At 42.3% G+C, this 13,326-nt stretch overlaps 1 protein-coding gene and 1 pseudogene across 2 annotated transcripts in view; one reads left to right on the plus strand and one right to left on the minus strand.

Moving 5' to 3' along the window:
• Positions 1 to 2,462, plus strand: part of CALCR (calcitonin receptor) — an 80,014-nt gene extending 77,552 nt beyond the window's left edge. For both annotated transcript variants that reach the window (XM_045828311.1, XM_045828312.1), the window contains exon 14: positions 1,863 to 2,462. In XM_045828311.1, coding sequence (XP_045684267.1) covers positions 1,863 to 2,159 — 297 coding nt within the window. In that variant the 3' untranslated portion in view covers positions 2,160 to 2,462. The remainder of the gene's footprint in view (positions 1 to 1,862) is intronic.
• A 3,864-nt stretch (positions 2,463 to 6,326) lies between these two features.
• On the minus strand, positions 6,327 to 7,223 carry LOC123811196 (annotated as a pseudogene).
• Between the last annotated feature and the right edge of the window lie 6,103 nt (positions 7,224 to 13,326).

A 13,326-nucleotide genomic window follows, 5' to 3' on the forward strand; every position in this document is an offset into this window, starting at 1 on the left:
ATGTGCATTCCTAACTAGTTCCCAGGTGATGCTGATGCTGCTGGTCTGGAGACCACGCTTTGAGAACCAGTACTCTGGGCAGAATGTTATTTGTCCTTCAAGCAATGAATGACCTGGACTTAATGAATGGGGGATGTGCAAAAAGAATGTTATTTAAGAAACATAATAATTAAATATTTTCAAAAATACAAACCTTATATTTATTGTCTTTTAAACAAAATATCTTCCCCAAACATAGGAAAATAGGTAGTGGAAGGGAATTAGAAAGCTCTGATCTTGTAATTGTCAGGTACCCAATTATCTCAAACAAAAGACCATATGAATTCTGTAAGATGAAGACTGGTAGAGCTATTGCTGATATGCCCTCCAAAAGGGTGGGAAAAATATCGGTGACAATTTATACAGACAATAATATTCAGAAGTATCCCTTAACATTTAATTCATAGGATATTACAAGGTCCCAACTTCCAAAAGTCTTATAAAAACATTTATACATGCAACTACTTTTTAATTTCCAAGTGAATTTAAATTATTTTTTTTTAATCATGATTTTTCATCTTAAATTTATTTTGCAGTCTGTCAAATTGTGGTGGCAGAAAGTGAAGGGGCAGGCCTTAGAATCTTTTCATTCATTGGATCAAAACTCCTGGCAGAACCCTTGCCTTCCATTTAAGTATATAACGTAACTGCAGGTGATTGTGGAGAACTTAACAGGCAAATAAGACCAAAGTGAAAATATTCTATTACAACTTGATCTTCATTTTTACAAATGTATGTAAACTGAGGCCCAAATGCACCAACTTTACACAGCAGGTTAATAAAGGAATTGGGTGCAATAATTATGTCTCCAAACATCAGACCAGGGCATTATTTCTTTAAAGTTGGCAATAAATAAATTGAAATAATCAGGGGAAACTCTAAAGTGACCTGTATTAATTGCTCTTAAAACAAGTGATAATTTATACAATAATTCAAAACTCTGTATGTTACACTATCTATCCCCTTGGCAACTCCTAACATTTCTAATGCTTTGGGAGCAAAAAACCAAAATCTCTTACTTTTTTTTTGTCACACAAATTTAATAACCTTATTCTTGGATCAAAGCAGCATTCGGCCCAACCTGTGGCATTGTAAAAAGTGATTGCCCTTATTAAAGTGTAATTGCTGAAAGTGTGCTGCTAAGGGTCTATTCTACTATGTGTGGTTTACAGAGTAAAGCAGGTTACCAGTATCTCCACACAGAAGGATAGGTTATAATTTTGGAATACGATTATAGAGGGCTATGAACATTTCTGTAGTCATTTTAAAAAATTAAAGTAGACTTCAAGTCCTTTCACCTCGTGCTGGGCTGGGCACTTAATTAATATGCATGGTGCCCCAATGGGGGTTATTTTAAAAGGACAAGTGAGGAGAAGCCAAGACATTTTTATTTCTGCCAGGTACTTTTACAAACTCATTTACACTTATCACGGTCTACCTTGACTACCTCTCCATGTCTTCTACATAAGGCTTCTGCCTTATCAGAGGTGGTAGCAGATAAAATGTTTTCCAATTCTTCCTCCCTCATGGGATGTGTATGCCATGTATTCAGCGTGAAACCAAATCAAATTTCATTCCTTGGACTGAAGGGCTAAAGAACCCTTTGCGCAGTAGCAAGTCACCTTGCCCACGGTGGCTCAGGCAGGTACTCGGGCCAGTTCTTCCCTGCACGGCCGGGGCACGAACCACACAGCCTTTTACATTGGAATTATGGTTCAATCACCCACCTTTAACTTCTGCTAAGTTCCAAGAATTGTGCTCAGAAACTTGGCTTGTGTCGTTTCTGACCTTGTATGAGACTAAGATTCCCTTTTCTCCTCCAGGTCCAAGCTACCCTGCAGCGCCAGTGGATCCAATGTAGCATCCAATGCGACCAGCGCTACGGGCGCCGCAACAACAGGCGCCCCAACAACAGGCGCCCCAACATCAATGCCGCTGCCGCTGCAGCTGCTGCTGCCGCTGCCGCTGAGGCCGAGGCTGAGCCCGGCAGTGGTCTCCCCATTTACATCTGCCACCAGGAGCCCAGGAACAACGAAGTTGCCATCAACCCTGGCGAGGAGATCTCTGAGGTCATCCCCATGGAAGTGGTGGAAGTGGTGGAGCAGGAAACAAGCGCTTAAATGTGAAGCCAATAGAGCATCGTGATCTCTGAGCCTCCATGTCCTGGGAGAAAAACCAACCTAGTGTTTAAAGTGATCCCCATCCTCCCAGGAGCCAAACATGTCATCTGTGAAGAATCATTAAGTAATTTTGTCCATAGTGAAGCTGAAGAATATTCTTGGTACTATTGCCATGGGAGACAGGCTAGGAATGGAGTCTCCCACTGCAACACTTGTGAATCCCATCTTCCATCCAGTGCTGAAATGCAGGTGTAATGCATGCAAAGTATCCAAGACAAACACAGTCGAATTGACCTAGTTCAGATACAGGGTGCTCCTTGTTAATCTTGAGCCATTTATACCTTTAAAAATGAAAATCACTGTCAAAATCTTTTCTTTTTAACTCTAAAATTTGAATTAGACTATTTCTGTATTTGGCTATGGATCTGATTTTTAATTTTTTTATTTCAATCGATTCTGATATTACTCAGATGTTGTGCCATCCACAAATTACGGCGTGACCTCTACACGGCCAAGTGGCTTTCTCACATGGGGATGACTAGGAACGTGGAAAGGAAGATGTAATGCTTTGAATGAAAAAGAAATTGAGTCGATTTGCTTGAAACATTAGATGGGCCAATTTGTTAACTGGCTTATTGTGCTTTGGTCACTGGCATATATAAATTGGGAGGTCACAAAGAATCCTTTGCTAAATTTTTCACAAAACTGCCAAAAATATAATTTCTAGTGGAAGAGAATATTCTCTTTAAAGAAAGTTTTCTACTTTCCTAAGCTCTAGGATTTAGAAAGCAAACCACTCCAAAGTTTATAAAGCTGATTACCTCTTGCCCTTGGGTGCTACCTAGCAGTAAAAGATATATTTAAGACTGGTAATTAAAGGACTCCATATAAGTTCACTCACTGCTTTCCACCCGGCTTCAACGCTTAACAAGATATCAGTCTTTTTCAGGAAGATTCAGCAGGGCTAATTATAAGTCAGGTTGTAGCTGACCTCTTGTTTGCTGTGCACAGGAGGGGGGAAATGTAACCACTACAAGTTTGACCATATACCAGTTCATTTAAAATTAACATGGTTTCTCACTGAAACCCAAAATTACATTCCCATGTCTCTCTTTATTCCTCAGTATAAAATCTTCAAAAGTCCCTGAATAAGCCAGTATTATTACTGGAACCTGAAATTAATTTGTGAATTTGCAACAGTAATCAGAGTTATCATCGTTTAATTTGTCTGCTAAATGAGGAGATACATCGAAACCCTTAAATCACAAATCTCATCTTTGACACTTTCTGCCATTGCCTGTGGAAGTGGTTTAGTTGTGGAAAGACAAAACATTTGTTCTGGTTACATAGATAGGGTACCCCCCAAAATTATATTCTTTCAGAAAATATTTTGGATACTAAAGTAGTTTAAGTCTCTTTTACAGAATGTAAAGGAAGAGTTAAAAAAGAAGGTATTTTTCCAACCACAGTGTTTATGTAATGGTGTTTCTATTTTTGTTTACAAACATGGAAAACAGTGTATTTCAGGCAGCTCTAGTACAAATGTGATAATATATTGCTAAAATATTCTAGATGTTATTGAGCTAATATAGTAGGGGCTGAAGAAAATTGCTTATAATAGAATTGTACCTACTGCTCAAATTATATGAAATGCTTATGCTATTGTATATGTATAAATTAATACAGTGTATATGATAAGCAAAAAGGTGTATATTTGTGTATTTTTCTAAAGAAATATATTCTTCATCTTTCCATTCATTCATCTCGTCTCCTGCTCATTCCATCTCCTTTTTCATTTCAGTCATGGGTCCTGGCATCTCATCTGGCTGGTCCCGCAGGAGGGAGGGACATAATCCAAAGTACAGGTTAGAAAACCATGTGCAAAATGGTAACAGTATTATCTTTGTCAGTTTTACCATCTTCAGTCTTCAGTCTGACTCCATGACACATTTCTCACATCCGTGATAAAACAAATACCACATACAACTATCGATTTATATTGTATAAGTTTGGGAAGCACAGCAAAGCAAAGAAACCTAGGACAAGACAGTATCGTATCCTTTTGTATTCTGGGGCCAGACCAGCACTGCCCAGCATCACAACGGATCATTACAATTGTTACAGTCATCGAATTTCAATACAGTTTGAGAGAGAGACTTAAGGATAAAAGGCAGCTAATTAAATCATTAGAATGCATAAAGGCCACTATCGGAAAGATCTGGAAAGTATGAAAAGAAAAGATGGGGGTTAAATGAGACCGAGAGGGACTCATAACAAAAGGGAACATGGGCAAAGTGTGGGTTCTTCACGCTATGCAGCAGCATCCAAAATCATTGGTCTCGTGGGATCTGAAGAACTTTTTCAAAAAGGATACATAAGAGAAGCATCTTTCCCTTTATGTTCCAGTGAATGATACACCCTTGTGATCCTGAAGAACAAAAACAGTCTCTCATCACGTCATAAAATCTGATTCTTCAGGAGGGAGGTTGAACTCCGATGCTCAGCCGCCCACCTGCCTTCACCCCTACTACAAAGCAACCTGGAACAGGCCTCTGGGCTCACAGGAACATTGTGGGGTCCTGAGGAAGGAGAGGCTTTAAACAAAAACAGGACAAAACACTCTCATCATGGAGCTCCGACCCATCCCATGCATTCCTTCATTCACTGTCACTGCTGTTTCATATAACTTTCATTCAGCTATACAACACATGCTCATTAAGTGTAGTTATCAGGGCAAAACTTTTTTGCAGTGACAATTGCTTCTTTCTGTGTCAATGGTAAAAATCAAAACCTGCTCAGTGAGCCAACACCCTAAAACCATAACCACTGATATTTGGGGATTGGGGGGCACAGAGCAGCTGTGTGGTCGGATGAGGCAGCGATCAGGTAAACTCAGCAGCAAACTTCATTTGTTGTTTTGACAGGAAGACAAGCTGTCTCACCCCTAACTTAAGCTTACTAAAGTTGATTTTACTTAACAAATCCACAGACAACCTGTGTGGGTGGAGCAGTAGGGAAACAAGGAGTGAAAGCATAAATAAAAAGGATACACACGTATGTGTGAGGACAAAGGAAGGTAGAAAGGCCACATTTGAAAATTAAAAACTAACTATATTCCTGATAGTGTTTATTCTTCTGGACATATTGATAGAATTAACCTCTGTTTATTAGCTGAACAATGTGAACACTGAGAAGAGGAAACACAGCCACTGAGACTGAAAACTAACTTAGGTCAAGATTTTCTAACATCCCGCCTCCCTCCACTTGGATTCGCAAGCATCTCTGAAAGATTTCAGAGATTTTTCCACCGGCACTGAGCAGCCATGTCTTAGGTCAGTGATTAGTGCTCTTTGTCCATTCACGGAGATTCAGTGCCTTCTGTCTAACCTTCCCAGAACCCCTCCCCGGAGACCCGAACTGTGCCCTCGCTCTTTCCCCGACCTACCAGCGATGCCACTGCATGTCATCACTGTCTCTCTTATCTGAGAGACTGGCCACCTTATTTTAATTTGGAGAAATTGTCCCCAAATAAAATCTCAGGGTATTGCTAGTGAAGTGCTGAACAGAAGTTTAGTAAAACCACTGGAGATGTCTTTAATGAATAAAAACATATATAAAAGCAGCCCCATTCAGAACAGATCAGGATCTGAGTCTCCGTCCAAACCTGCCAGACAAGCTAGCATACCAGTCTCTCACGAGGAGACCCTGCACCTAAACACACCCCAAGCTGCACACTCGGAACTTTTGCACAGCAGGGCAGGTGGTCAGCCGTGGGGCCGCAAGCCTTTCCCTGGAGACAGCGGTCCTCCAGTGCACCCGTGCATCACAGCTTCTGTCCACCGTCATCGCAAGAGGGAGGTCATGGAGCTTAACATTATAGAGCACATTTGAGAACAAAAAACAACAACAAAAAAGAAAAACACTGCAGTCAATATAGAGGTAGAGACATCAGCTTCCTTACTCTGTGTAAGAACCCCAAATAGTTTTTTCCCATTTTAGTGAGGAGAAAACCAACGGAAGGGAAGTGGAATAATATGCCACCACAGTCACATGGTGAGTGGCCGAGCTAGGATGTGAGTCAACAGTGCCAATGCCTCTGCTTTTCGGGGGTGGGGGCAGGAAAATGCTTTATTACTACACAGAGGGCATCACTGGCACCTGAGGTCATCAGGACACTTTCAAGAAGGCCTCATGTAGGACCTCCAAACAGCCTGTGGGGCTTCTGGGGCCCCAGGCCCGGGTATAAGGCGGGATCTTCCCATGATGCAACTGTGAGCTCTTCCAGAGACCCAGAAGCAGCGAGGAGGGTCTGACTACCTGTTTTGTGGAATGAATTCACAGTCGAAAGACATTCAGTTACCTGGGACACAAAGTCTCGCTCCAGGTTCTCCATCAGGAGGTCTGCCGGCTTCTGGTCGTAGGCCTTTCAGGTCTCCAGGTACTGCCCGGCCTCCTCCCGGCTCCAGGCAGGGACCAGGGTGCAGTCAGCCAGGAAACACACTTCAGCAGCAACTTGAAGGCTGCTGAGGATCTTTCCCGTCCACGTGGGTGAGCAGGATGCACAGGGTGGGGCTCTTCCCAGGCTCCACAGACACTTGGGGTTGTAGTCTGGGTGGAAGTGAGTTGTGGTGGCGGTGACAGTGGCGGTGGCAGTGGCGGTAGCTAAGGAAGAGGACACAGGTGCTCTGGCCCAGCGTGTAGTCAGGAACCATGTTGCCAAATTCCACAGGCACATGGCACATGAACTTCAGCCTCTGCCAGGGGCTCACAATGAAACTGTTGAATTTTGCTTCCAGTTTGAGGGCGTGGGGGTGGGGAGATCTCTTCTGCCTGGGGTTCTGGCCCCATGGGGTGTGGGGCTCCAGCTCCTCCTGCAGGTCCCGAGACGGCATACTCCGAGTAGGTCTGAGGGGTGGCCCGGCCAAGGTCTCCATGGGGGGATGGCTGTGTGTGGCTCTGAATAAGGGCGTGGCCCAGCAGGAGGGACCTCATCCCCGTCCAGTGTGTGAGGAAGCTCTTCCTTGTGGGTGGCCCAGCAGGCTGCCACACTCCCTCTTCCTCCATCCCAGGGTTATTCTGAGGCCACCTTGCCCCAGAGCCTCAGGGAAAAGACAGGAGGGGGATCCAGGTGCCCTCTGCCAACCTGGGCCTGATGCCCCAGCTGTTGAAATCGCCATCTTGATTGGCCCTACTGCACCGTCCTACCTCTCAAAGCACAACTGGCCTCCCTCAACTCTAAAGGATACCAGAGAGTTGTCTCCTCGTGATTGAGAAGACAGGGATTGTTTGCAATATGTATCCATTCAGTCCAAAATTAATTCATGACCCATAATGAGGGGTCTTCCAATATAGAGGGGTCTTCAGATGAAATTTATCTTTCTATAGTTTTAAAGGATTTCTTTCTATAGCCAGAGAGTTTTTCACACACTGTGTTGGTTTGCAGTTTCTCTCCTTCCAAGGTGGTCGTTGTGTAGATACCTGGGAGACAAAACGTGTTGGGGACACAGTTCATGGTCTCCCCTTGGACACACCTGGCCTTCCCAGAGGCTTGCTGTGGAGTGGGGTGAGAGTAGGCGGGACAACTAGCACTGTGTGCAGTAAGACTTTCACTTTCTAGTTTTCTAGAATTGAGTCCTGATTCGTTAGGATGGTGAGGACCACAACTATTTATTCACCATTCACCTAGGTAGGCACCAGGTGGGGAAGAGAGGTAGAGGATGGAGGAGGACGCTCTGAAACTGTAGGCCCAGCTATGATGGCAAACTAGGGAGGCCAGCCAGCTCCCTCTGCAGATTACCAACCCTGGAGAAGCTATAAAAGCTGAGGGAGCACATGCATTTCAGGACTCAGCCATTAATGAAACCAGGAAAGGGGAAAAAATGAAAAAGTCTAAGCTCTTGAACCAGTGTGTATTTTGAGGAAGGAGTGGGAGCACAGAGAACCCCTAGCAGCCACAGCCACAGGCGATAAGGGATAGGGCGGAGGACACAGTTTTACTGTGCTCTGCTCTTTACCTTCCCGTTGCTCTGGGACTGCACCTGCAGCCACAGGCCTTATTGCTGTCCCAGTGCCCAGAGGGTACTCTCAGATCCTGAAGGAGTAAGAAATCCATGAAAACAAATAAGCGTATACTGAGCAGTGACCTTAGGCATCCATCCCTCCCCATCCTTCTCCTCCAATCCCACCAGACTGATGGATTACAACCTGGGGAGTTTGCCTCCCCCGCACCAGTGTTTTACCCCGCAGGATTTATAAGGGGCAGGTTTACGTTTTCCCGGTGGAGTGGCAGCAGAGGGAGCGGTCAGGGTCTTCTGTGGTGATTAGATCTTTACCCTGGGACTTACTCCCTCCATTCTCCTTAAAGTCACTAGGATCCACAAAACCACAGCCTCGTCTTTGACCAGTGCCCAGTAGACTTTAGAGACCAATTACTTCAGACACAGGAACTCATAGGCCAAGATAATTAGATGTCTCAGGAATATGACTATTCCCAAAGGAGAGCCAACAAACTAACCAAAGTCTACTCTCTGCCAGAGTGACTGGGAAATGCCGATGAAGAATCCCACATGCCACTGAACATGGACTTTTTAGGACATAAATACAATCCTTAGCAATATAGAAAACAACAAGAAAGGAAGAAAACAACAAGAAAGGAAGAAAACAACAAGAAAATCGCCCAGGGATTATTGGTTATGAAAAAGTGCAATCGTTGAAATTAATAACTCCATAAGCAATACTTGAGATAAATAACAGTTAATTAGTAAGATGGATACAGCTTAAAAATCAATTAGTGAGTTAGAAGGTCAGGTTGGATATTTGATCTTTCCGGAGGAAGCAGGAAAAAAAAAAGAGAGAGATGAAAAATGGAAAAGAAAAGCAGAGATACAGAGACGGAAATGCCACTCTCTGGCCAGTGGGAGTGCCAGAAGGAGACCAAACAATACAAATGAAGAAGGGAAATATTTGAAGATGTATTTAAAGTTGTCCAGGATCAAAGAAAGATAAAAGACCTTATACAAGAAAAACTCAAATGTGGCCAAATACATAACCTAAACTAAAATTGTTGTTAATTTGACAAGATTGGAGCAAGATAAGCATGACAAAAGAGCAGACTAAAACCTTGCCCTTTTAGGGAATAGAGATGTGGATCTTAAGACGTATGAAATGTCTTAATATAAGATTCATTATAACACATTGGTCATGGTCACCAATTAAAACCACAATTTCATGTTGGATTAAAATATTGAAGCCCCATAACATATTGGTAACAGGAGACACACCTGAGACAAAAGAAAGAAAAAGAAAGAAAAGATTGAAAATGAATGGGAATAGTTGTGCTAAGGAAATATGAACTCTAAAAAAAGTGAGGTTACTTCTGAATATCTAACCAAATAGAATTTTTAGACAAAAAAGTCATAAAGGACAGAAAGGAAATTGTGTATGAGTGAAAGGAATAATTGAACAAGAAGATTAGAACCATCATAAATTCATATGCACCTTAAAATACAGCTTCAAAATATATCAAGCTTGGAGAATTATATAATTGCCTGATCACTACATTGTACACCTGAAACTAATATAGTATGGTGGGGCAGGGCTCCGCCCACAGAACCCCTCTAGCTGCTACAGATGAGAATAAGTCTACCAAGACATGATCTGCTTGGCCAACCTTCAAAGGAGGAGGGGGAGGAGCCTGTTCCTCAATGGGCTTTTATTGGGTTTAATTTGCATAGGAATATGCTGGTGGTGGATCCAGCACAGGGCTATATCCACCACCGGCATTATTTCAGACTAAAGGCATTGTTTCAGGCTTAAGTCAGGCAGGGGAAGTAAGGCAGCCAAGAGATTAGGAAACTTCTTGCAGACAGAAAGAGGACTCAGGCTATGTCAAGGCCAAGGGGCAAGGGTCCATCACTCCCTTTTTATATAGCCCTCCAAGTCCTTCTCTGAGAGCCCCTTTGCGACAATGCCTGTCTTAGGTCGTCCCTCCCTTGAGGAATCTTACCCAACATCGGCTAACCAGTCACACACCCAGGGCCAAGCAGGATCAGGTGCAAGGGGGCAGAGGCAGTGCCCCTACAAGAAAGATAAGCTTTGTCTCCTAAGTGGCTTATGGTGCCAAGGTCTTTTTACTTACCCTTAACCACGAGAGGCTAAGTTTCTGAAACCAGGCAGGGCAGTTCCCCACAGTGTTGCATGTCAATTGTAATAGAAAAACTAAAATTAAAATACATCAAGCAACATTGAGAAAACTTTAAAAAGAAAGAGATAATTTATCAATTTTAGTTGAGGATTTTAACATACTGTCTCAGAATCTGATAGACCACTAAAGTAAAATATTAGACATGTTATAAATATCTGGAAAATATAACTGTGAAACTCAAGCTATTAAAAGTATATCAAACTCTATGTTCATCTAACAGGAAACATGTGTTCTTTTTGAGTAAACACAGAATATTTACAAAAACAGCCTTACTCAAGACCATAAAGAAAACCTTCATTAGTTCCAAAGCATTAATATCATTCAGAGGATCTCTGACCAACATGCAATAAAATTAGAAATTAGTAACAAAATTGTAGCTTAATCTGTTGTTGGAAACAATAAATATTTCTATATAACCCTTTATAACCCTTATTCTTTAAAAGATTAAAAGTTATAGAATGGTGACTGTTTTATATTAGTGTCATATTAGTCTGTAACTATTAATTCCAGTTATATAAAGAAAGTGTCACACCTAAAACAGTTCCTTGAAGGACACTATATTTATCTAAAAAGACACAAGAAGGTGAGCACAAAGTAAAAGTGAAGAAGAACCACAAGAAGAAAACTGTTATGTGAGAAATTACCTTCATGCAATGGTATCCTCCAAGTAACACTATCAGGCAGCCTTCTCAGAGGTCATGGCCCAGAGAGGTTCATAGACTAAATAAGGGTGCTCAAATCAGGCAGTTTATTTAACCAACTGAAAATACTCAGGGAGAAGATTGGGGTAGGTTAGCACACTTAAGATAGAGTACCAGCAGGGTAGACTAACCACACTACCTGAATACCTAGGTGCAGTGTTTACACGTCCTGTCTGGGCCCTGTACTGGTGTATTTTCTGCTAAACGTGTTGTGAGGACCCACGCTGAGGCCTGAGCAATGGACACGAAGACGGGAGATGCCTGTAGCCAACATATGGCACTCACTCTTAACTGAGAGATGCAAGGCTAAGTGCTTGTGGCTGCAGTGGTAGCTTGCCAATGAACATAATAACTACGAGTTTTTCTGCATTTCTTGGCTAGAGGACACAAACACATGTGAGAATGAGAAAGAAACAAATCACGGAATCAAAAGTGAAGGGAAAATAATAACCCAGGGAGATGGATGAGTGCTCACAGAAGGCAACTGCACGTGGAGGGCATTTGCCAACGTGAACCTTAATTTTGGCAAATAGGATGGACAACTAACAGACAAAAAAAGTTTCCGCCTCACGGTGAGTTGGCATCCCCAAACAATCACACCATCAGAATTCAGGGTGAGGGTGAATCGAAGTGCAGTTACTTTTATGAAATTACATCCCATCCCACTGTTCAGGACAAACTAGAAAATTTCAGATTACTACAATCCACTCCCTCTGGTAGGGTCACACCTTCACTCAGCCAGTCTTCTTCCAAGAAGGTGAACTGGTGGGTCCTGGAGACAGTGCACTTTGCTAAACTAGAAGTGAAGTGCAGAGACCTTTTCTACACTGCCATCAAGCAAGGCAGCTACAGCCAGTCCTGTGATGATGGGCTTCTTGGTGAAGGTCAATATCAATTTTTCTCTTTTCTTAAACTTAAAAAAATATTTTTGTTATTTTCCAATTACAGTTGACATTTCATATTACATCAGCTTTAGGTGTGCAGCGTACTGGTTGGTTAGACATTTGTATAATTTACAGAGTGATCCCCCATAAGGCTAGTAGTACCCACCTGGCACCGTACACAGTTATTACAATATTATTGACTATATTCCCTATGCTGTGTGTACTTTACATCTCCTCTTACGCTTCTTCAAGCATTTCCAGTTTTCTCTGACTGGCTCTTCTTTCAGCATTTCTAATTCAGTTCTGATGGGGAGGAAACAACCACCTTCCTTCTACCATTGGTGGGAAAAGGAGGGAGTTGGAGGTCTTGAATACTTACAACTTTCTGAAGAAATCCTCGTTCCTGAGGCCCCTTTACCTTAACTCTTTTATACTCGCCGAGTGTGTGGTCGGACGATGTTGGAAAACTAATTTACAGTCCCTGGGAACCTCCAGTTCGGGCTCACTTCTGTTTGGGGGTAATGTGTAAGGATGTTGGACACTTACCATACTCTTCTCGGCCAGTGTAGTCTCAGTCAAAACTGAGCCATGACTGAGCCAAGGGCTATTTTGACATTCTATTTATGGTATTAACTAACATAGATGTACATGAATTTCACAGACTTTTTATCTGGAAGAAGGTTGGTATAAAGAAAAGAACACAGCTTCTCACAGTGGATAAAATTTGGTTCAAATTTGATCTTGGCCACTTAGTAACTGTGTACCACATTGCTTATCTATTAAATGTCAATATCAAACTTTACAGCATTTTGAGAATTAAACTAGATAATAAATAAATGTGTATAATAACTTCACTGACTCATTACAGGAAATCAGCACATCGACTTCCTTATCCCCTCCCAAGTCTCCGACATAGACATTGTGATCACCGATTTCCTAAGGACATCACATCAGGAACTAAATGACAGAGACCATTCTCGAACACAGGCCTTCTCACTCCCAATGTCACTCTCCCACTACATCGGCGTGCCTTTATGTTAGAAAGGCCGAGACTGTGATAGATGCTGCAGATCGATATCCTTCTCTACTGGCCACTCCTAGTCCATACAATGTTGTAGAGATGGTGGAGGACATGTTCCTAAACCCACTCAGATACTTCCACGGTGGCTTAGATAGTGTCATGCTTCCTGAACGAACCCATTCAATTCAGAATTTTGATTCGTTAGCAAATTCACAATAAATTGAAAATCTCTTAAGATTCAATTCTCAGGTCCGGAGACGGCTGTTGATGACTATATTTATAGAGAATGATTGAGAATTGTCAAGTTCCAAACACCACCATTAAAATGCATTTTTGCACTCAGGATGTTCAAAGCCTT

The sequence above is a fragment of the Phyllostomus hastatus genome, unplaced genomic scaffold, assembly GCF_019186645.2.
Source record: "Phyllostomus hastatus isolate PE091 unplaced genomic scaffold, TTU_PhHast_1.1 phas_scaffold_78, whole genome shotgun sequence".
Taxonomy (NCBI): Eukaryota; Metazoa; Chordata; class Mammalia; order Chiroptera; family Phyllostomidae; genus Phyllostomus; species Phyllostomus hastatus.